Below are 23,418 nucleotides of genomic sequence, written 5' to 3'. Positions count from 1 at the left end.
GCCTCACGCCGCCCCAACAGCGCCGCGAGATCTATAAAAACCCGATCTCGCTCCCTCGAACGGCGACGCACTCTCTCGTCCCGTCTTTCACTGCGCGAGGGGTCATCCGAGCGTCGCCACGCCGTCACTTCATTGGCGTCTGACCCATCCGTGAACTCCCCCTCCGCGCTGCTACTGAAGGTCGAGGCGGCTCGATCGCTGCGGTCATGCCGTGATGGTCTTCGCTACGCCGTCTGGTCGGCGACCCCCGAGTCGCTGGGCGATTTCCCGTCCTGCATCCCCTACGAGCTCTTCTTCTGTTTTATTTTTCTTTGCCCCCTTTTTTTTTTTTGCGGTTTCTCTACATTCTCAGCTTTCCTAGAACCGGTATATTCGAAGCGCAGAGCAAGCTTGGGGAAACGAGATTTTTTTTTTTTCCCCTTCCGCATGAGACCCCCTCTCGCGAGGGAATTTCTTGGAAGCCATGATACCAGGGGCGATGTCTCCTCCCGCTCGATATCACCCTGGACCACCCGAGGGCTGATTTGAATGCTCTCGCTTCTGTTCCTCGACCAATGGCAAAATTACCGCACCCCTTTTGGTGTTGGATGCAGGCGTGAGACCGGGCCAGGGAGACCGTGATGGAGGGTTGCAGCGCGCGACATGTCCAGCTTGGAGGTCATGATAGAGCTTGATTGGCGAATTACACCAGGTTTCTGCCTCCCAGGGCGCATTTCTGGCGGGGATGGACGCGTCAGCATTCGCGAGAGGCTCAGGAAACGGAGCGATTCTCTCCGATCAGTCCTCCCGCGGAGGCTGTGAAGCGAGTGTGCTGATGCTCCGAGAGCAACATAAAGAGATTGAGTGTTCCTCCAGAATCCAGAATAACAGGCCCCTCCATGATGTGATTTTCTTGCCGCACACATGCTCCTCTTGATCCCATTTCCTGCTCTCCAACTTCATCCCCTTGCAGGTTTACCTATCTCAGACCCAGTTGAATTCTACATTTCATGCAGCCTTCAGGCCATGGGCACTCCCTCACCCCAAACCACCCCCCTTGCACAAACCCCTCAACTCTTCAACCTCCAGCCGCTCTCCTCCCCCCAATCCCCATCATGATCCTCTCTGTAGCACTCTGCCCCTTCCCAAGCATCATCTCCCTGTGAGGCCGCCAGCCGAAGTCTGTGTGCCGTCAAGCACCAACACCTAGCTGGCTTCACCATCTGTGCCTAAATTCCTACCTCAACCACGACAGACATTGCTATCGCCATCCAGTACATGATCTTCAGAGAACCCCACACAGGGAGCTTTGCCTCCGCATGACCCAGCACATCCCTCTTCAAATTCACCTCTGTCTTCTGCCTGCAACACCCAAGACTCCACTGCTCTTCCTGTGCTGCCTCTCTTAGAAGGAGAGACCACAGGGGCCAGCCCACCATTGCCTACAGTGACTAGCTCGGACGGTGGCTTTGAAGAATTCTCCCAGCTCCCAGTTCTTCCCGAAAACTTCCCTGTTGACCCAGTGATTATTGCTGATGACAAGTCCTGGGAGACCGACGACCTTGGGTGGCCTGTCCCTCAAGATGACAGCCTTGCCAGCCCGAAACTGATCTGCCCATATCCTGAACCTCCCCTATCAATGTTCTGGGACGCATCCGACTCTCGCCAAATTCCTGAGGAGAGGTTGGCTGATGAAACACCGACTGAAGGAAACCCCGCATCCAAGACTCTCCGCCGCACAGCGCCGGGACTGATGCACCTGGTCCTGGTGGTGCGGATGAAGGCTCTCGCGATGAACAGTCGACGAACCTCAAGCGAGGAGCTGAGGGATTGGAAGAACAGACCGCGAAGCGGCCCCGCGTTGCCTCCGCGTCGTCCGCCGGAGAAGGCTCCTTTACCACCCTCCGTCCCCACTTCCTATCTTTACGGCTTGATGAACGGCCGCAGTTCCTTTCTTGGCTGTTTGAAGGTGCTTTGGCGAGCTGCACACCCGACTCTGATGAGGGTGCGCCGTCGGCCATTCGCAAGGATTCTCGTGCAGAGACCGAGGAAACTCGGGCTAAACGCGGTGATGGGAAGAAGGGCCACGGAGACAAGCGGTGGCGATGGTCCGCCGAGGAGGACGCACGCCTTCGGGACATGATGGAGGGGCGTCGGTCCTGGTCGGAGATAGAGAAGTGTTTCCCGGAGAGGACGGAATCGGCCCTGCGCCAGCGTCAGTCGAAGCTTCAGAAGGACCGAAGGAGGATATGTCCGGCCAAGCCTGCCGCCGCAACACCGGCAGTAGCGGTTGTGATATAACACATGTTGTGCATGACATCGAAACCAAGACAATGGGGGCTCGCCGCTACGGCTGACCCTGATCAAATGCCGCCGATGCTGCTCCATGGGGCCTCGTCCCCTTGAGTTCTGATTATTAGCGCATGAGTTTCATACCTCTTCTGGCCGCGTAAGCTCGGACGCCTTCTTGCTTCAGCCCCTCTGACATTACCTCATTCAGGCGACCCAGCATAGCAAGGGAATACCAATGACAGTATTGAGGTGGTTGACATGACCATGACCACCGAGGACGCTCTGAGACCAAAAAAAGCAGCCAAGGACAATGACGCTGGAGTCTTCACTGGTCAAACGTCATCGCACATCAAGCAACTGCACTCAATCTGATCGAGGCACTCAGCTTTCGCAATACTGGGGTCTTACCGAATATGAGGCGAGGAATGGAGAGCCCTAGTTTTTTGTTGCCTGGCCTTCGACCTAGGAGCCCGCTAGTGGCTTTCCTCGCAACCGGGTGGATAAGGTGAAACGCCTGCAGCTAAATGGCGGAGGGAGGGCAAAGAAAGTGGGCAGGCCAACAAAGGCGCGAGCACAGCAGTAGGCAATGTATTCATTAACACTAATATAATTTTGTTTCACTCCCAGTACATATGTGGTTCATGGTATTCCCACCCACAAGGGATCTTCGAATGAGCTGTGCTTGAGGATAAACCGTCACCACAAATCGTCTGGCTTGGATGAGACGAGGACTCGGTCCCTCTACCTTCTCGCCAGAAAACAACAGTTTCCGGAATCGGAGCGTGGCTAATGTACGATAGAGACACGGATGAGAGAAAACAGATACCACCGACGCAACAGCAGCATCGAACCTATTCTCAAGAACACGATACCCTTTGCCAACAACATGCCAACTCATAGTCGTGTTTGGCGATTTGCTCGTTTCTTCAGTATGGAGGCCTGGGAGAGCCATGCTCAAATAGCCCAGGAATATCAAGGGGTTGGCTCTAGTTCTGTGTCCCAGGCAAGAGCTGTGAAAGGCGAACTTGTCTTTTCGAAATTGTAAGAACCTCGCTTACCAAGTCTTCTTTGAGACCCCCCTGTAGAACGGCCAAACCCCTGCTGCCAGCCAACCATTTCACGCAACGTCAGAGACGTTCTGTCATTTTGGGTTCAAATAACATTAAGCATGCTTTTTTACCATGCTGAGCTGGTCCAGTCGGATGTCGTTCGTGTTGGGATGGACTGCTACATTCAAGGAGATATAAAAATGACAATACATCCTCCACTCCCCTCCTCCAGACTACAGGGAATTCGAGCGATGCAGCCCCTTTACCATGGTACCTAAGAAAAAAAGGGCGACGAAGGCAACAAGCCTCCTCGATCATTCGATGGAAAACCCAATAGTCCGATTACAGTAGCGGGGTAAGTAAAAGTTATCCCAAAACGCTCCAACTTGACCAGGCGAGCATTGCTAATATTATTGATGGCCAGCTGGTTTTTAAATCCGAAATATAGTGACCTCACTATCATTTGTGGCTCTGAATGTTTGCCTGCTCATCGAATTGTCGTCTGCCCTCAGTCAGCATACTTTACTGGAGGCTGTGATGGTGGACTCGAGGTAACTCTTCTCGCTTGTCTGCTCTGGCGCGGGCTAACAAAGTTTGGCGCTGGAAGGAAGCCTCAGAGTTAAACTCAACGACCAAGATCCCATACTTACTGATCAAGAAAGTATTGGAATATCTCTATACCGGCAACTATACACTTGAGCTCCCCGAACCCACCTCTCATGCAGAAGATCCATCTTGTTCCGAATACGAGCCTATGGCCGCGATTGAAGATCCTGCGGCGGATAATATCGCTGGGAGTTCTGGTTTGGTTGTGGGACATGGAGGTGATACAGTTGCCGATGTTGAACCTCCTAGCGGCCAAAATATGCCTGACCATCCAGCACATTTTCACGTTATGATGTATGCACAGGCCGATTCCTTTCAAATTGACGGGCTCAAAACAGTAGCAAAAAAATACTTCCAGATGTTCTTTTTTAAATCGCCCTCACCGTCTGCTATTCGCCACCATTATTACCGACGTCTACCGTTCAACGCCCGAGCCGGATCGAGAACTTAGGGACATAGTGATTGATCTGATGCTAAAGAACTTACCAAAATTGAGAATGGCGGGCTTGTTCTCAGTTCTCAACAATACACTTCTGAGGAATGTACCGGAATTCACGTTTGACGTATGCACTGCAATGTTGGATGAACGAGTCAAATTGCAGGTCAATCGACACCCCATTGAAGATGATTGGGGGATACGGGGTTAAAGAAAGAAGAAAAGTTGACGAATAAACAAATGCCAATTATTTATAAAAGCATCCAACCCAAAAGAATCGAGGTAATAGCATCTATCATACACATTGCAACACTGAAAGAAGGAGAACGTGACTACCAGAAGGAGCCAGCCTGGACAGATTGCTGGAAGGATCAAATCTGTGAAGAATCCATTATTGGGTCGGGTACCAGAATGCTCTGTTGTATCCAATCTTCCACAGCTTTCGATGCTTGGGCTGTATGGCTCCTTGGTGACTCATTCAGAAAAGGTGATTCATTATCAGATTCACCAAGATTGATCCACTCGTGGTTACTTATTCCTCATTCCTGTGGAGGATATCCATCAGTTCGGAGCCAGCCAAAGATATTTAGTGTAGCATTTTCTGAAGCTGATTCTTCCTTAAGATTCAGAGCTTCATATCTGATGGGTATATTTATTGCCGGGTGCCGTGCCGGTGAATGGGCAGATATAGTGGTTTTAACACACAATGGATGTACTAGTTTGCCATTTCGACAAGCCCAATGCCAACCCACATATTGAAGACTGTGACCAGTACACTGTGCATGTAGACAGACTTCAATTTCAGCATCTTCAAGTGCCATGGTACCAAAAGGCATCCATGGAGACACCAGCCACCAACTATGCCATTCTGCTTGGGTCAGATAGAGAAGTCGGCACTCATCTGATCATAAAAGTGCCCCATTATTTATTGGCGGTTGGGACACAGGTTCCTGTAAAAACAACTGTGTGACACCACACCAGGATGCAGCATGGAGTTCAATCAGTATAAGGCCAAATCAACCATTCTGGAGGACATTCTTGTGAATACCCACAATTATACCACCAAGCCAAAGGAAAGAAACTTGCGGGACTCAGTTCATCAGGATATGAGCAAGTAGATGGTCATCCTCCACAGAGTCAAGAACAGCAAATGTAGATTGCAGCCATGGGCTCATGGCATTGCAAGGTATTCCAGGTTCATAAAATACACTCAACAAAAGAGAGCATAGACCCCACGTGTTGCAACTCAATGTCAATAGTTTGTCCAGCTCCGGCACTATCTGCTCCAATATAAAACCAAGTGGCTTCTGCTCAGTTGGCTCTGATACAGGTGGCTTTAGCCTTTGCCTCTTATGAGAATCAGGTTTCGGGAGTGATATTGGGTTCTTCTTTGTATTCAACAAAGAAAGAAACAACATTGAAGAGAGTGCTGCCAGGGTTTGGTCAACAATGTTGTGTAGATTGCAGTATTCTGTGAGAAAATGAAGGGCAGTGGTGAATGAAGGTGCAGTAGTTAACATATGGCAGAGGGGTTTGCGGCAGGAAAGTGTAAATTTCACCCTTGTTTCCAAAGCAGTTGACCAAGGTGATCAGAATTTTGTTTGCTCCCATGTTAGGTATGCCTGCCATCCCTCACCAGGAGACAAAACAGCAGCCCACCATCTGACTGCATCATTGTCAACATCTTCTACATCCACCATGACTTCAGTTCATTCATCTCCCTTGTTGTTGCCATATTCCACATGCTTCTCAGTATAAGTCAGCTCAGCTCCAGGCATGAGCTGGACCCAACACACTGAAAATATGTAGCTCCATGCCAATATTAGCACAGAAAGGTGATTATCTTCATGATTAAACCATTTCTGATAGATCAGCTCCAGGCTTTCAGAGAGAGCAAGTTGTGTCAAGTGGTTGATAGAAACTGGTAGCTCAAGTCTTTTTTCCACAAGAGGTATCTTACATTGGCCCCGCGAAGTTCCCCAAATCGACGTTCCGGTCGCGTAGAGACAGCTATACTCACACTTCAGATCCAGATCATGGAGCAAGGGAGGTAACTTTTGAACTGCGGCCTGCAGGTGGAAGCAAATTCGGGGCAGGCTGGATTGCTGTTTAGCGCGAGTGTAAAGCCTTGTCCAAATACAAAAGCCTTGTTCATACACGGTTCGGCTCTTTTCAGGACTTGGACGTACAGCATCTTCAGGCTTCATGGCGGATGGTATTGCAAAGGGATTGAGAGGTAGAAGCGTCGGCGTTTTTGAGATTGTATGAAAATAAATGCTTGGCCTTTGGCTGTCAGCTACTTAACAACCTTACCTGGATGCAGGAAACAACCTCATACTGTCGAGACTTAATTTTTGAAATATCTCCACAACCACCTATCTATTCGGCTCACTCAGTGGCTCAATCTGCTTGCCAGAGCTCTAGGTATTGCGCAATATCAAGAAAAGCATGGCAAGCAGCCAAACCACCCCTCAGGTGGGCCTCCAGCCCAAAACATCCCTAATCATGCAACCCAAATATGAGCAGATATCAAAGCTAAGAAATTCTGATTAAATGTGCTAGACAAGAACAGAAACTTATTATAAAGCACAATAAAAGCCCTGCTAGACAGTGTAGAGCTGTACATAGAGAAGATCAAGAATATATCATCTACAAGAGAGCTAGCAGCCAAGATCAATATAATGAGAAAGACGCAGGAGAAGATGAGAGAGAATATAATCCAGATCAAGAATCTTCTATCAGCCCTGAATAGCAAGACATCAACATGGACATATGCACAAGTAGTTAAGAATTCCCAGACAACAATTCCCACCCCCAGACTATCACATTGCCACAAGAATATTTGTTTTTCTTTGAAATTGATATTATACACTATCTGTTATTTGACTTTTGTGGAGAAAGAACATCTCATATTGCCTTGAAATACTTTGATTTTTCCTATTTTTCATCTTCTACAATGTATACTAAGTAAATCCTAACAGAAAAGCTGCTAGGTAGTCTTCATAGTCACTGACTGCATAAGACTATAATGAATAATAATAATAATAATAAAGTGAGGATCATATATATGGATCAGCATGACAATGAATCTATAGAGAGAAATGTATGTAGAAAAGAGTACACAAGATAAAAGATCTGTATTCTGACAACTATATACAACTTGTAAACAAGATTGCTACTGACTCCCAGCAAGAGATTCACACAGTGGTGGTCTTTTATGTGTGCTTATGAGCATGTGACTTATTGTCTCTTCAGAAGTCTTCTCATCAGTTGAAGTCTCTGATTTAAGAACAGAGTATAAAACCAGTGCAGAAGAATCATCAGAGCAAGCTTATTTAGACTGCTTAATCATATTTTTAAACAAATCAGCTTCACTGTCTTCAGTTGAAGACAGATCTGATACAGATATGTTCAGCTGGGACTGAATAAAGAGAGAAGATATAATTAGAGTAAGAGAGAGAAGAAAAGAAGCAGATAATTATATTAGCATAAGTTGAATGTATGATCTCCAATCAGTTCAATCTATCTTGACAGAGTAGAATATATACTCCACAAGCTTCTTTTGTTCAGCCTGAATAGGCACAAGCTTTTCTAATACTGCTAAAGTGGCAGTACTGACTTCAGCATTAAAGTAGAAAAGAGAGAGAGATTTGTTAGTTTGGACTAACATAGATATTATTTTGATAAATAATTTATTGAGATCAGCAGTCTATTTCATCATGCTGGCCTTCAATTCTTCTTAGAGAGTCACATTTTTGAGTCTGAGAAAATCTTTATAGTTAGATAGTAATGCTGTTACTTTCTTCTACAGCTCTGATAGAACAGAAGTACAAGCTTTTTTATCTTCTGTATAATTAGTGCAGATCTTTGCAATTTCTTGCTTGCAGCAGCAAGGCTTGTCAATGTGTGCTGTATACATGAACATCAGACAGCAACTGCAGACTGTATTGCCCATAGTGGGCTCTTCTTTCAGGGCTGAGGGCTTTCGCCCTGGCTTCTTCTTCTCAGACACCAGGGAGAAAGAGTGCTCATCCTGAGCAGCCGATTTTTGTGTTCGAGGGGCCATTTTTTGCTATTTCAAGAGGATGGGCGTCCTCTTATAATCAACTGACTTGGTAGAATCGCACTTGAGATTCTCTTAGCTTTCAAAGTGTTATTATAAATTATGCATAGTGCGCCCCTTTTTGTCTGTTTCCGACATTGTTCATTCCGATCATCGAAGATAGGCAGGAGATGATATTCTGACACAATGAGGAGCGCTGGTGATCAGGTAAATATTTATCAGCAACTGCCGGTCGGGCAAAGTCGGCGATTTGGGCCTTGACTTCGGCCGGAAGGCTCTGCTTAATGGAGCAAAAATATCCTATAAATTTTGAGGATATTGAGACATCTAAAATCTCAGCGGAGTTTTTGTGTTATTATATTCGCCATAGGAACTGGGTTCGATAGTTACCCTTCTTGCGAAATATATATGGTAAGTAGCTAGGAGTGACGTAAACAGAACTCGATTTGAATGGTAAAATCCTGTGTCACAGTACCAGCAGTGATATTGGGATAGATTCAAGAGCAGAAATTTCAATCAATAGATTGTATAACAGGGCCGCAGAGTCAATCCCAGTTGCATTAAAATGAGAGCTTCCCCGGGCTGTCCAAACCTTTTAGGCATGGTGGGGAAGGTCCTGGTTCCTTGGGCGACGAATATCTTTGACTTGATCCATGATAGTCCCGTCTTTGCCGGGATTGATCCTGACTATGCCAGATGATAAAGTCTTGCTCAGGCTGTGGGTTTGCTGTTGCATTATAATCTCAGTCGTTGACCCGAGTGAGACTCTGGCCTGGAAGCGCTTGAGCACAACATCTTATATCTTCCTTCCCGGGCTGGATGGAAGAGAACGGGTGTCAATTGTAGCATGTGAAGGTTTCATAAATTAGGACCCGTAAGATGTAAATTGGAGGATGTAGTGAGCTCGAATGTCCAGCAGTCTGTTATTCTTTTCTTTAAGGTTGATGATATGTTGGTAATAGCGGCCTTGAATTCTAATATTTGCGTAACATGCTGCCAATCTCTGGATCTCTCAACATAACGATAGAAGTGGGCCACTAAATCAGTAACCACATCAGTGACTATCATAAGGGGATTCATTAGCTCCACCTAGAAAGTAATCCCACAGCACTTTGGCGCTGCAATAAAGCCCCTGAACGCACCTAAGAGATTCAGGTGTGTTTCATTGCCTAGCATAATATATGGCCAATAGTTTGAAGGAAGGTCCCAATTCCAGCAAATCTTTTTTTTCTTTTTCTTTTTTTTTTTTTTAAGAGAGAGAGATATATATAAGAAACCTGATGAGGAGAGAATGAGGAGAGAAGAGAATCTCAAACTGATTTCCTCAGTTTATATATTGAGGTCCGAGGAGCCTCACGTGAGAACTAACTTGCGCTAACTAGAAATTCTGTGAGTAATTCACAGATATCTCGGCAGCTATAGCAGATGGGCGTTGCGCCATCTGCGGTACATCCCTTGAGTGATGGGAATGTAACAAGAGAGTGCCAGGAGAGTGATGGGAGAGTGACGGGAAATGCATCGAAGAAGAATAACAAAACTGTAACTGATAAAATCCCTGTGAATAAATATGAATAATGAGAGGTTTCTATCATGATCTCTCAGACACATCTTCACCTTTGCTCGAATTTTCTATTGTTGTGAAAGTGAAAAGCTACGCGGCGGTCTCCCTGGCACCGGAGCTCAGCATGTTTGCACTATTTGCATGCCTTGTCATCCCGCAAACTCGCCGAACGCTGCCATCTCTCCGCGATAGTTTAGCGTCAGCGGGAGTGGAGTTTATCGCAAAGATGAATGTACCTAGGCAAAGGCGCCTGATTGCCTTACTCCTATCCGACCCCTAGGTATGCGTACCCCATCCTTCCCCCCACGCTTTAAAGGCATTCTGGGCAAGGATTTTGGGAAGTGCTTGGGTCCTACGCAGTCGGTATCGCGAACAGTAGCAGCTGCCTCCTTCACATTTCGGCGAGGATATAATCAGCTCGGCACAGGCACGGCGGTTGTTCCGAACAGACGGGCACGGGTTGAAATGTCAGACTCCAAGGCGGCATTGCGCCTGAGGGCCATCCAGGGCCATATGCAGAATAAGGCGATATCATCCGCGGCTTCCTCGTCGTCCTCCGCATCCTCTTCGTCCTCTTCTCCCGCTCCGCAGCCTACTTCGCAGCAGCGGAGCCTTGATTTTTCGGCGCTCGCAAGTCTTATGCCCAACGAGGCCAATAACACCACTGCGATCTCGTTATGGTACGTCGTTGCGACGGCTGCACTTCTCTCGTTCCACCAAGAGCCCGCAGTGGGAGAGCTATGGAAATACATCAACGGCCTGAACAACTGCGACCAAACCACAAGAGTTACAATTGCCCGGAGGATTCGAGAATGCTGCTTGAAAGCCAGCGTTCTCGTTGGCTTTCCTCGGGTGAGTCACCAAACACTCTTCCCCTATTCCACCCGTAGTTATCCTCTCCATGACAGTCCGCTTCTAACGATGCGCCCAGGGAATAAACTCTCTTTCCTCCCTCCAGTCCTCCATCGAAAGCAATTCTCCAGACCTCCTCCCCGTTCTATCAAAAGATACATCCATGCGCGCCCCGGTTCCTCTTGAAGAAAAACTCAAGCGTGGAAAGCACTTCTTCTCCCAAATCTACTCCAACCATACCGACCGTATCCTGGCGAACATGGGCAAAAGCTCGGGCGGAGACCTGAGTGACTTTGCTATCAGGAGTGTGTACGGTGAACTCATGGGTGAAATGAGGATTCTTAATCCCATGGAAACGGTCATGATGGAGTTTGTGTGCTGTTTGGCGGATGATGTTGCTCCGCAGGCTAAAGGGTGAGTGATATATTCCCTGCATCAGCGCGGCGTACTGTCTGCTTTGCTCTAATTCTCTTTCTCTGTAGGCACTTTTTTGGATGTAGGAACCTGGGAGCTACAGGCCAACAGGTGCTGGGCGCTGTGGAGCTTGTGAGAGAAATCGCGAGACAGCTGGGCCTTGACAGGCCTGGAAACGGTGATCATTTTGGATTCCTGGCCAAGGCAGAGACTTGGTAGAGCTTGGAAGTGCGATAGATTCCTTTTTGATACATACGCAACACCTGTACAAGGTAGATGCCCTTGTATTCTGTGGAACAATCTGAGTGTTCCGGTATATATTATATAGATAACTACACATGATCAGAAGGACATAAATCTGGTGCTTCCCGGGGTAGAAAAAAAATACACACACACACACACATCAGGTTGGAACGATAACTATGCTCCTTACTCATGAAAATTCATGTTGTTGGCCTTCAAATGTCACCATTGTGCTCCTCACAATTGGAATCTACTCTAGATACCATATTACGTGGCATTATTTCGCTCAGTGGCCGTATTTCAAGCCACGTCAGGTGGCTTAACAACCCGCTGCAGTGTGTGGGGTTTTCAATTGTGTTCCGCGATACAGAAATCAAATGACACATGGCTTCACTGCAGTGCAGCATTGCCTCAGGATTCTAGAAGCCAACGCGGCTTCTTGCTTGAAGCCTTGAAGTTCTTGGTCGGGCTGGTCGGGCGGAACGGTGGCTTACGTATTTGGTACAACACACATGTACAGAGAGTTGTCCAAGTGTGAAGTACAAACATGGAAACAGACTAATTTCGAGTGAGTCGAAGGTGATTCTGCGTGATCAGCCTCCTGGAACTACCTCCACCTTAACAAGAGGATCACCCTAGCTTGTCAAAAATTCAACAAATCAACGCAAGAGCCAGCCGCAATGACATCGGGCAGGGACTATTTTTGGGTTACAGCCCGGATCGTATGGCGACACAACTTTTGATCGGTACTACGGATATGCGGGATTAGATCTCTCTCCCAGTTTTCACAGAACCTTTGCGATCAAATCGGCCAATCCCCAGTTGGATCTCTGAGGATCCCAAACGACTGCGGTTTGGGAATGTGTCTCATTGGAGTTTGGGAGTAGGAAACCTTCCTGAAGAGGGTCTATGCACTTAGAGAATACCGGTATAAATAAGACGTGTACCCGCCCGGGCAACGTCAGCTGGAGCGGAAATTCCCGAGCTTGCGGACGCGTCCGGGAGATATGTATCTGCCTGGAGGGCTATTTTGCCCGGAAAGAGCATTTGAATGAAATCACCCTGAAGGTCCCGATCAGACAGCCTGAGAATCCAGTTTTCGACACAAACAGAACAATGCAGCTGATTTCGAAAGTCATCTGGCTTGCGTTTCGGATTTTGGGGGGCTGGACATCACACACACGGAGATCCTGGAGGATAATGGCAGCCGGAAAGCCACAGTCATGAACCGGCCCAACGGCTTTGGAGGTGACGGCGTAGAATGCTTTTCGAGAAGGTTGCACACGGAGCGGCACCACCAATAACCTGTGTATGCCAATGCCCAGCAACAACAGAGTCCAAGAGGATGCGGGACAGATCCAAGTGGAAAACAGTCATGTCGACGGTCAGGGAATAGCACGGGAACGTGAGCACTCTTGATTGTTCGCGACGAACGTCAAACGATCCTCACCTGGCTGAGGGACAGACAAGGGGGGAAAGCGAGCTGAAGTTGCTGGTGAAACGCAATTCAAGACCTTCCGGTGCAGATCAACGCGTCCATGGGCGGGATGCCTTGCCAGCTGGCATTGCGAAAACCCTCGACAAGAGAAAGGAAGGGTGGAGGACAATGCCAGCTTTCGTGCGTAATATGTGGGTTGTATGGATGGGCGGGCCTTGGGGGACGCCGGGCTGTCACGCTACGAATCTCTGGGAGGTTTTGCCCAGCGAAGACTCATACTATTTGTTTTCTTTTTCTGGCTGTCGTCGGCTTCGGGTTTGTTCGACCGCAGCAAGCAAACGACGCTCTCGCAGGCCTGCCCGTGGCTAGTTGAGGCAATTCGAGGCAGCGGCTACGCCTCCCGTTTTGCTACTTCCTGCAGCACGCAGGCGGCGGGCGGCGGCCAGCGGATCAACTGATCTTCCAGTACCAAGAGTCTCGGCGAGCAGACAAGCAAATCCCAAGTCCCTCTCCCGGGCTTGGCGCTCACCACTCGCTCGACTCCTTTGCCACACGTGCGAGGCACCTGGAGTCTGATTGGTTCCGCCGCAAGCTCATACACTTCCCGTCGGCTCCTGTCTTGCACCGGTCTTAGCCCTGTCCTGGTACGGTCCGTTACACGGCAGCTTCAATGGCGGTACCACCAGACTGTGGCGGTATCGAATCGAAGATACACTGCAAATACTGTCCTGTTACCGGGTTCCACCCCAAGCTGGTGGAGGAAAAAAAAATGGCAATGCACGCGGATGGTCGACTCTTTGCCCATGATTGCTGGAACGTCCGTCGGGGAGGGGCGGATACATAGAGCGAGATGGAGGAGCACAGACAGAGCCATTTCTCGCTCCTCTTTAATTCTCCCAATCCCCCCTCCTCCCTCTCTCCCTCTCTCTTTTTTTTTTTTTTTTTTTTTTCTTGTCTGCGTCAACTTCAATCTTTTTCGTTCCGCACTTCTTTGAGAGACTGGCTCGTGGAGAGTCAAGAGCCAAGAGGACTGTTCTTGGGTAGTGGATCTGTACTCCTGCAAAGTGAGTATCATCCCATTGTTCTTGCGTGCATGGTCAAGATTGCTTGGTCAGGTTAAGCTTCGCCATGATTCTTGTCAGGATCGTCCGCTGGAGCCAGTGAGAGTGGCGCCTGGAAGAACGTGGTTGAAGAGCTGCCCGCTGCGCTTGGGGTTGATGGGCCGGGCCGTTGCTAGGCATCTGCTTGGCTTCTTGGGCTGAGCATTGGCATTTCCGCTGGCTTCTTGCATCGTGCATCTTCCGCCCAGCTTCCTTTGTCCTCCCAGCGCTTGCCATTGGCCCGTTTCCCCCTTTCTGGAGGGGCTGCATGCTGATCTGAAGCAGGTCAGCCAGGAAAACCCCAGGCCATCGTCCGGGCCACCACGCGACAGGACCCATTCCTGCGGGCCATCTCGTTTCTCGGCGGATTTTCAAAGCAGCAAGCTTGTCAGAGCTTCCCCTGAAATACCAACAGATGACGGACTTTGGCCCCCGAGCCCCGCACGGGCCTGACATGACGGGCACGCACGAACCCCTGCAGGAAATGAACTTGAATGAGAAGGAGGCATTCGACCGCCTGATTCGCCCAGATGACTGCTACACATCCGACGGCGTCTATTGGGCGGATCTACCGCTGCTCAAAAGGATAGGGTTTGTCAGTTCTTACGACCTGAAAGAGGCTGGAAGAGAGTTCTGCGGCTTCTTGAAGATGTTCAAGAACGACCCCTTGTCACCGGTGTCCTACTATTTTCGTAATATGGTCCTGCCTGGTGCTGGGCTTGGTTTGGAAGGGTAAGCACTCCGTACATACACACATACATACAGATTTTCTTGGCTAGGCCCTCCTTTTGGATGATCTGCATCGAAGCTACGGCGCGCTAAGATATGCTTTAGTTATGTCCTCTTTTCTATTGGCAATATCAAGCCGCTGTTTGAGAAATCGTTTCCCGAGTGCTGGAAGACCAAAGAAATCTGCAATCCGACTTGGATTGCCGCCGTCGAGTACCTTGAAATTTGTGGCATCATTGTCGGCCAAATACTCGTTGGGATCCTTGGTGACTGGTACGCAAATATTCCCCTTTCGTACCTCCAATCCTCAAATTGACGATGTCTTCCAGGATCGGGCGACGATGGGGTCTGATTCAAGATGCTGTCATCATGCTTCTGGGTCTTGTCATGCTGACTGCAGCTTGGGGGGTTACCCAGAATGGATGGGTGATATGCTACGTTTGGTCCTTGTTTTTCTACGGCATCGGGGTTGGAGGTGAATACCCCATGACGGCTACAAGTGGCATGGAAAATGCTGTCGGTTCCGGTAAGGTTTCGACAAAGGAAGACCGATTGCACCGTGGCCGGAAAGTCACAAGTGCATTTCTCATGCAGGGCTGGGGCCAGTTTTTCAATCAAGCCCTTTTGATCATTCTTCTTCTCATCTTTCATCATGGAAGCGGAAATGCCCCTTATTCAACAGTTTCAGCGCAGTGGACGTACCGTGTCTCGTTCGCCATTCCCGCTGTGGGCACCCTATGGCTGGTGTATTACCGCTTTTACAAGATGAAAGCCGCCAGCAAGCAGTTGGCTATTGCGAAAGCGAAATCTCGCGTTACCGGCTACGACACCAAGTCGCTTCGACTTACCTTCAAGTACTTTGGCTTCCGTCTCTTAGCTACAGCCGGAACGTGGTTTGCCAACGATGTGTTCTTCTACGGGAACAAGCTGTTCCAGAACGAGTTTATTTCTGTTATCAGCCCAGAGACTACGTCCATTATGCCGGGGTGGCTTTATAACCTCCTCAACGTTGGCGTTTCCCTCGTCGGTTACTACTTGGCCTGTAAGTGCCCGTCTTTTGATGATATCTCAAGATACACACTCTTAAACGCAGACAACACGGTTGAAAAAGATTCTCTAACTCTCTCGCGCAGCATTTCTCATTGACAGCAAACTCTACGGTCGCAAGTGGATGCAGATCATCGGCTTCTTAATGGATTTCATTTTCTTCATCATTCCGGCGTATCACTTCGAATACTACACCTCACCCGAACACATCCACGCTTTCCAAGCGATGTACTTCCTCAGCAGCTTTTTCAACCAATTCGGCCCGAACTCAGTGACTTTCTTGGTCGCTGCCGAGGTCTTTCCTACCCCGATCCGCGCGTCAGCCCACGGTTTTGCGGCTGCCATTGGTAAACTTGGTGCATTGGTGGCAGCGGTGATGTACAATTACATCTCCACCACACAAAAATTCCACGTTGTACCATGGTTTGGCTTGGCCGGCATGGTTCTCACTTTCCTGTTTCTCCCTGACACAACCGGTCTTGATTTGAAAGAACAAGAGCGACGTTGGTTTTATATCCGCAATGGGCGTGAGCATGAGTATCATGGTCCTGCCGTGCACCCATCGCATCTATCTCTCTGGGAGCGGTTCCGTGGCGTTGGCAAATATTATGATGCCGATCTTGATTACAAGCAAAAAGTCAAGGAGTTACGAGAGGAGTGGCTTGCCTCCGTGGCTCGCCATTCCGATGAAAAGCCTCGCCCGTACGATGACGGAGACCTTAGTGAAGGTCTATTACAGGAGAGTGTGCAGCGATACTTTGAGCGTACTAGCCCTATGATCTTTGCCAAGGAGCAATTTACCAGTGACTTTAACAAGGAAGGCTTGGAAAACTTGCCGCCTCCACAAGCCGGGAGCTCGGAGGACATTTCAAATTGATTCTTTGTGCGTTTATTAGCGGGCGTTTGGCATTGACTTTTTTGATATGTTCCTTTATCGTTTCTAATGGGCCTCTTTTTGTCTGTCAGCATCTGAGCGTTAACACAGAGGTCGATAGACCGTTGATATATCCAAAAGTTACTCTGCGTGGCAGGATATGATGATACCGATACACAAGTTCAATAAAGAATAACGTTGACGAATATCCATCATGCATCTCATAGTTTAGACCACGGGATGAATTCCCTACTCAGGTAGATCTGCTGGACTTGGATTGACTCCACGATCAACCGTGGGATAGAAACTGCTACGTCTCCAGGTTTATTGATAGTAGATTCCAGGCCGTCCTTAATCTAATTCAAACAAATCAATGCGAGAATGGGCATAAAGACATGGTCATAGGAACTGCAAAAAGATCCCGTGGGGCATAAAGCTCGGATTCTTCGGCAATGACCATGGTGGATTTCACGTTGAATCCCCGGTTGATATAAATAGGAACGGGAGACGGCGGATTCCCATGAACTTGGACCGCCGAGTTAGATGGGGGAAACATTTGGAGGAGGTGGCAGGCTCTGGCGCTGCGTTCTCCGTGCCGACTTTCCCGCACAATTCGCCTTCTTCTACTAGGGCAACTTTTTTTTTTTAATGATTAATGGGGATAACAGGAATAGAAGGGCTGGGAAATTTTAAGATCTTATAAGGATAGCCGTAGGTTATCATTATGAGCTCATTGAAGCGGGCTGCATTTCTTTTGGTGGTGTGCACCGAGTGTCATAGTAGACAGTTTGTTAGACCTAGTTAACTAACTATGGCACATGTGGAAAAAGCCAGGCAAGAGGTTAGCGGATCGGCGAGTCGTGCACGTCAGTAGAGCGAGAGGATGCTCTCTTCTGGCCCGGTTGATAACTTGATAGTGGATTGAGCGCAACTTTTTGACAGTTAGGCCTATCTCAAGGGCTTCACTACCAGCTCGCGCGTTGATGAGGTGAAAGCGGACCAATGAAATCCCAAGCCTCACCCGTTTCAGGATTTCCGTTGCCAAGGTTGGCCTCGTGGCGCAAGGTCAATTTTGACGTTAAAACGGGCGGCGGTATCGATCCTTCATAAGGTTGGGAGCAAGCTTTATTCCCATCTTCGACAGCTTGGCCCTTCGGCGGAGCTCACTTAAACTCCCGAGGAATTTTCCCTAAGCCGGCTTTCGATATCGCATGTTCGCCTCCCGCGACAAGATGAACCGGGCAGTGGAAAACCTACGTAGACACCTTCAGGATTTTCGCTCACCTTTCTATCAGCGGCGGTCCTCTATGCCATTGCGTCAGCGATGTTGTTTTGGACCCTTGAAGAAGGGCATTGGGGACGATGTCCCTTGAATAAATGCCTAGCTGTCTCTTGATATACCAGAATCACCCCAAATTTTCCAGCTTGCATCGTCACAACGGCATTGCAAGCAGTCGGGATGTTCTACGATCCATTCCTCCTGGGGCTTGTTGCCCCCTTATTATTCTTTGCCACAAATGCTCAGCCGGCGAACATAACCTATGCGGGTGGTATAGTGGTTCCCGCCACTCCGCCTGTGGTGACCGGCCCCAGCTTTTCACGGGCTACGGGGTCGTTCACCGGCGTGCCTACCGTTACGGGTGCTCTGTCGGGCTCTGTGCGAGCGCCGGCTATTACACCAAGGCCACCGCCTCCTGAAGCGACGAGATATCCCAGTGACGGCAAGCTCAACGACACACAACCTGCGCCGTTCCTCCCTGGAGGCGGATTGGGCACCAATGGCACGATGCCGATCTATAACGTGCGGAGCGACTATGATTACCAGTCTGTTGTGAGTGCTATAACTGCTACTGCTTGATCCCGGCTCCTCTGTATTGGATAGCGGCTAAAGATGTGACCCCCCCGCCCTTAAGGCACTTCTCCTCTACTGCGATTGGTTTCAGCTTGATATGTTCGATACGGGCCTCTCCCAGTTTTCCACCCGGGATTTCATTGAGGCGGGTCTAACTGCTAGAGACCGAAACCTGGTCCGATTCCTGCGAGGTGAGGTGCTGGGTCATATTACGCTGTTGAGTAACATCCTCGGCCATACAGCTCCTACGAGATGCAGCTATCGCTACCCTTTCACAACTTTGTTTGAATTCGTCGATTTTGCCCAGAAAGTCAGCAAAATTATAGAATCCCAAGCTTATGGCTTTATACCACATCTGGATGCGCGAGAAACCGCTCAGCTGCTTCTCCAGGCGATTTCGGTTACTGGTCGCCAGCAGCTCATCCTCCGTCAATTTGAAGGCTTGTTCCCTGTGCCTGTCTGGTTCCAAAGTAGCATCCCACAATCCTGGGCCTGGACATTGATCGCCCCGCATATCCACTTTTGCCCCTGGAGGAACCCTCGGCTTGTGTGGCAGAACTATCCAGCCCTCAGCATCATTAGCCAGCCAAATCCACTCGCAGCCAATGCAACCGCGCTAAATAACACGGCTCTCGGGCCCGGAATCAACGCGGCAAATATGTCTGCAATCGACCCGGAGGATCTCTGCTCGAACTCGACATGTGCACCGTCGATCTCAGGAAACAGGACCCACCCGCTCACAGAACCAGGACAACCCGTGGCAATCTCCTGGGAGCAGCCGGGCATGCACGTCGGTCCCAACAACAGCTACGTTACCACATCCACGGCCGGTCAACCTGCATTCTTGGCGTGGGTGACGCAGTTGAATATCACATACTCGCCGTTGACGCGTATCAACCGCTCGATTCCAATGACGGCGGAGACAACGCAGCCGGAATTCGATACGTATGCTGGGGACCCTGCAATTAACGGGACAATATTTGTGGCCGTTACGGATCTGGACTTGTTTGTTACGCCGTTCAACTTGAGTTTGCTGAATCCGCATATTGTTGCTGGGCCAGCGGTGTACCAGGCTGGTTGAGCCGCTGAGACATTCGTTTTTTGATGTGGGATACACTTTGACCAGATTAATATGTTTGTCTTTGTGCTTTGAGCGTACCTTTGGAACAGGATGTAATGAAGCAGAGGAACCTTTTGGACTCGGGAGGCACCGTAAAGGAGCCTCGTGCAAGTAAGGAATTTTTCAATTGGATGTCAGTTTTAACCCATGTTTGCTCTCGACATGTGATGAAAGTTCCGTTATATAGAACGGGTATACACGGTCCCGCCGGCCACCAGTTCCCAAAGCAAAGCCACGTAACTTTCCTTCTAATTCTTCGACTGCGGCTTTCTGGTCATGAGCGCTAGGCGCACCCAATCGCCCTCGTCTCCTCCTCGACCTGTGAACCTTCCGACATCAAATTCCAACCGCCCAGGCTGGCCGTCTGGGAAAGTTATAGTCTCAAATCCATATCTCTCATAGAGAGGCTGTCCCTTTACGGAGGCTTCCAAGTAGGACTCTACACCGTGTTTGTCAGCGATGTCGAGCCCGTATTTGAGGAGAACGGTGCCTGCACCGCGGCCCTGATGGTCGGGATGGGTGCAGAGGACGGCAAGAACTGAAAAAGAAAGTGATCGATTGTTTCAAGAGTCAGTACTGTTCCTTAAGAGAGCACACAGCGCCTATTAAAGCACGTAGGAATCGAACAGTCGAGGGAGGAAGACTCACAGCAATGTTCCCTCCCTTCCTCCCCGAACCACCTCTTCTTCCCCTCGAACATCATCCCCTTGGCAAACCTATACCCTTCTTCCTCCACGCCCCGCGGAATCTCCATGTCTCCGACAGTCCTCACACCTTCCTTCCACCGCTTTAACGAGTCTTTGTCGAGGAATGTATACCATTTTGCGACGGAGATGATTTCGCCGGTCTCATCGTCGACGGCGCCGATGAGATGGAAGGTGGGGTCGGAGGAGAGTGTTTCTTGCAGGCGGGATATCTGGATGGCGTGTCGGTCGGAGGGTGAGAGATCGCGCGGGTTGCCTTCGGGTGCGGCGCCGACAGTGCGGCAGAATGCGCTGTTGGCGAAGGTGATGGATTGGATTTCGACGGCTCGAGCAAGGTCAGCGGGGCTGGAGAGCCGGCGGAGGGAGCAGGGCATTGTGGGGAACTTCTTCTGGTTTTGTTCGCCTGGGGTTTGTTGTTCTAGAGAGGGCTATTACGATGTTTATGTATATATCTTAGCTAGCTAGAAAACGTAAGACTTAGGGGCAAGATATCCTGTGGTATTGAGTCATAGACAGCGTTTCGCGCTTTTTAAATTTGAAAGAGACGCGGCACCGGCCTCGGCGGAGACACGCTGATGTTGATACGGTCCATTGCCGACGGGAAATGTGACTGGGGCCAAAACGCACATTGCCGAAGATCCACACCAAGATCACGAATAGTGATTGTGCATCCTTTCCTTGCGGGAGGGCCGATTGCATGCTTTATCCGAGCGTTGTGGCATCGCTATTAGTATTTACTGTCCAAGCGCGATTCCTTCGGCGATTCTGGTGTTACGCACGGAGCAACTGACTCCGCCGTACTCGGCCCGCCCGGGTAACAACGCTTAATTTTCTGCTACAGTACGGTTTAGCATGTCCTGTGCGGCTGTCTCGCTTGGCCTGGCTTGGTTGGTTATATAAAAAGGTTGTTTGTGCGGCCTTGCACTCTCTGCTTCCTTCGTTTTGTTCTTCTCCCCCAGCTTCTCTCCTCCTCCTCCTCAGCTGACCTTGGACCTGCTTTGGGTGATGGAGTCAGGTGTTGCAAGTTCTACTGTCAAGCTGCATTTCGGTGCTCTCCTGGAAGATTTTCTTCGACCGAAAATGGGCTTTTTGTTTTGGTCCCCAGAGGAGTAATTGTTGAATGACAGTCTCGAAGTTTATATCCACCTCACTTAACGGAGAAGCAGTGCTCAGTTTTCGAGTGAATGCTTAGAATATAGCTTCAAAGCTAATAAGCCTGTTCAACTGTCTGTGAGGAGGAGACTTCGCCCACACTCTTTTTTAACTCTTAGTACAACTGGCCCGGCGCATGGCACTTGATAAGGAGATAAGGAAAGCCATTTGCCAATGTACGCCAGGCATAAACAAATGATGAGAGGTTACCATAAAGATTGAAGTGTTAAAGTTGTGGATATGCGGAATGCTGCAGATGTTGAGGGACGTTCATCATTAGAGGAATAGGAAATTGTTGGCAATGAGACAAAGGAATCGGGTTAAGAATATTTTTTTTCCCTTTTTTCTTTATGTCCTTGGGTTTCACATTGAGAGCAGTTCTCTATTTTGTTAATGTCACTTACAACATTCTTGAGACAAGCCTTGAAAATGGCAAGTATCTTATGCTCTCTCTGGAGAGAGGATCCTTCACGAGTGCAAAAGATCTTCAAAACTTCATGGATTGGAAAAAATGCAATACATGCCTGGGGACTTCGGGACATATCGCGCCGCAATGCAAGCAAGATATCGAAACCCTGGGAGACTTTGTCAGCGAAGACCGGTTTCCGAGCCCGGTTCCCAAAGTCGCCAAAAATGCAACTGCCTAAGCCAAGGAATGACGTTTGGACGGTAGCGATGTGCGGTGTTCGGTTGGCAGGGCTGCTGTTTAGGTCAGGCCGATGGAGTATTGAGATCCATGACATAGAGTTGCGCCCCAATCATCACGGCAAGATCCTTCAATAGTTAATTGTTTGGTGGTTTCCCAGTACTTTGGAAACTGGGTGCGAATATGGAGAGTGCGTGGATTGTAAGACAGGGGTAATTGTCCCTCCCCTCTACTCCGTATGCCTGTCCTCAATGTATGGAATTCAATGAATAAGGCACGTAACTAACGTCAAATCAATAGAATACAGCATAACTCGACATCCAACAAAACGGTCATTGAATCGCACTCGAAGGCCACGATCTACATTTACTAGAAGTGATACCTTAATTAACTCTAAGATCCCGGATGTACATCGGGAGCGGGAAGGCTAGCGAGCGTTAAGCTTAAATACGGGCAGCCACATTGTGATGCAAGCTGCTTTCCATCTGATGGTCAGCGCCGATCAGATTTAGGCGCGCCCGGCCAGTATTCGAAAACTACGCGCTTTGGCTGCGGTATTCTTATCCTCGGGGGCTACCGACGTGTTGCTGGACCCTGACAGAGGCCCTGCCGCACTCTCTGCCATCCCTGCACCCCTGCACCGGCCGCAGCGTGTGACGATCTCGTCGCCAACGCGAAGCCTCTGACGATGCAACCGTCGGCAAAATGCAGCAACCCGTTGACGTCACCTGTGTTTCAGAAAGCGAAGCCCGCCAAGCCACGCCAAGCCGGCTTACCGGTCAATAGTTATACCGATATGAGCACAGCCTCATCAACAAGCAGCTCCTATGGCTCAGTTGGTAGAGCGCATCACTAGTAATGATGAGGTCCTCAGTTCGAATCTGAGTGGGAGCACTTGAAAGTTTCCTTTTTTGCTTTCGTTTTATTGTTTATCTTCATGCACATGCTTGGAATGAGGAACTAGAAGGTTTGCATTTTTTTTAACTACGCCAACTAACTTTTTTGCGTTAAGTTAATTTCCCTTCTAGAATATGGCTACTGCATTCGGCGGCGACGAAACTCCGCCGGGCATATTCAGCGGCACGGATGCAACAAAGAAACTCCACCTTCCGAGCTCTTTACAAGTGCGGGCAAGCTCTTCGAGGTCAAAGAGTTCTCCTAGATCATACGCTTATCAGACACGGTACAAGGGGCGAATGGAATGAATCTGGTTAGGGCTGAGAAGATCACGAGATCATCACCGTCCCCCTTTGAGACCTTC

The 23,418-nt window shown here is 49.2% G+C and overlaps 8 protein-coding genes and 1 non-coding gene across 10 annotated transcripts; 7 read left to right on the top strand and 2 right to left on the bottom strand.

Annotated features, from left to right (window-relative positions):
- Positions 1-563: 563 nt before the first annotated feature.
- D8B26_004432 (uncharacterized protein) lies at positions 564-905 on the bottom strand (the record flags this gene model as incomplete). Its single annotated transcript, XM_066124483.1, has 1 exon — positions 564-905. The coding sequence occupies one exon, from the start codon at positions 903-905 to the stop codon at positions 564-566; it is 342 nt and encodes a 113-aa protein (XP_065980564.1).
- A 713-nt stretch (positions 906-1,618) lies between these two features.
- Positions 1,619-2,280, top strand: D8B26_004431 (uncharacterized protein; the record flags this gene model as incomplete). Its single annotated transcript, XM_066124482.1, has 2 exons — positions 1,619-1,662; positions 1,722-2,280. 2 exons carry the CDS (start codon positions 1,619-1,621, stop codon positions 2,278-2,280), a joined length of 603 nt encoding a protein of 200 aa, XP_065980563.1.
- Positions 2,281-4,074: 1,794 nt separating this feature from the next.
- On the top strand, positions 4,075-4,377 carry D8B26_004430 (uncharacterized protein; the record flags this gene model as incomplete). Its single annotated transcript, XM_066124481.1, has 1 exon — positions 4,075-4,377. One exon carries the CDS (start codon positions 4,075-4,077, stop codon positions 4,375-4,377), a length of 303 nt encoding a protein of 100 aa, XP_065980562.1.
- Positions 4,378-10,186: 5,809 nt separating this feature from the next.
- On the top strand, positions 10,187-11,546 carry D8B26_004429 (uncharacterized protein). 2 transcript variants are annotated; one of them, XM_066124480.1, is made up of 3 exons: positions 10,187-10,838; positions 10,918-11,252; positions 11,321-11,521. In XM_066124480.1, exons 1-3 carry the CDS (start codon positions 10,269-10,271, stop codon positions 11,469-11,471), a joined length of 1,056 nt encoding a protein of 351 aa, XP_065980561.1. In that variant the 5' UTR covers positions 10,187-10,268; the 3' UTR covers positions 11,472-11,521. The 2 variants fall into 2 exon arrangements, with proteins under 2 accessions (XP_065980561.1, XP_065980560.1); XM_066124479.1 differs by having other exon boundaries at positions 10,187-11,252; positions 11,321-11,546.
- A 2,101-nt stretch (positions 11,547-13,647) lies between these two features.
- Positions 13,648-14,437, top strand: D8B26_004428 (uncharacterized protein; the record flags this gene model as incomplete). Its single annotated transcript, XM_066124478.1, has 2 exons — positions 13,648-13,997; positions 14,319-14,437. The coding sequence occupies exons 1-2, from the start codon at positions 13,784-13,786 to the stop codon at positions 14,435-14,437; spliced, it is 333 nt and encodes a 110-aa protein (XP_065980559.1). The 5' UTR covers positions 13,648-13,783.
- An 11-nt stretch (positions 14,438-14,448) lies between these two features.
- D8B26_004427 (uncharacterized protein) lies at positions 14,449-16,864 on the top strand (the record flags this gene model as incomplete). Its single annotated transcript, XM_003064962.2, has 4 exons — positions 14,449-14,765; positions 14,868-15,035; positions 15,092-15,804; positions 15,896-16,864. The coding sequence occupies 4 exons, from the start codon at positions 14,449-14,451 to the stop codon at positions 16,684-16,686; spliced, it is 1,989 nt and encodes a 662-aa protein (XP_003065008.1). The 3' UTR covers positions 16,687-16,864.
- A 1,278-nt stretch (positions 16,865-18,142) lies between these two features.
- On the top strand, positions 18,143-19,616 carry D8B26_004426 (uncharacterized protein; the record flags this gene model as incomplete). The annotated part of the gene is made up of 2 exons (XM_066124477.1): positions 18,143-18,514; positions 18,597-19,616. 2 exons carry the CDS (start codon positions 18,143-18,145, stop codon positions 19,614-19,616), a joined length of 1,392 nt encoding a protein of 463 aa, XP_065980558.1.
- A 192-nt stretch (positions 19,617-19,808) lies between these two features.
- On the bottom strand, positions 19,809-20,801 carry D8B26_004425 (uncharacterized protein). The gene is made up of 2 exons (XM_003064960.2): positions 20,304-20,801; positions 19,809-20,193 (listed from the first exon to the last, which is right to left on the bottom strand). The coding sequence occupies exons 1-2, from the start codon at positions 20,731-20,733 to the stop codon at positions 19,904-19,906; spliced, it is 720 nt and encodes a 239-aa protein (XP_003065006.2). The 5' UTR covers positions 20,734-20,801; the 3' UTR covers positions 19,809-19,903.
- Positions 20,802-22,978: 2,177 nt separating this feature from the next.
- Positions 22,979-23,051, top strand: D8B26_004424. The gene has a single exon. It is a non-coding gene; the product is annotated as a tRNA-Thr (tRNA).
- The last annotated feature ends 367 nt before the right edge of the window (positions 23,052-23,418 follow it).

The sequence above is a fragment of the Coccidioides posadasii genome, chromosome 2 (assembly GCF_018416015.2).
Source record: "Coccidioides posadasii str. Silveira chromosome 2, complete sequence".
NCBI classification, from domain to species: domain Eukaryota; kingdom Fungi; phylum Ascomycota; class Eurotiomycetes; order Onygenales; family Onygenaceae; genus Coccidioides; species Coccidioides posadasii.
This window is presented reverse-complemented; position numbering and strand designations above follow the sequence as displayed.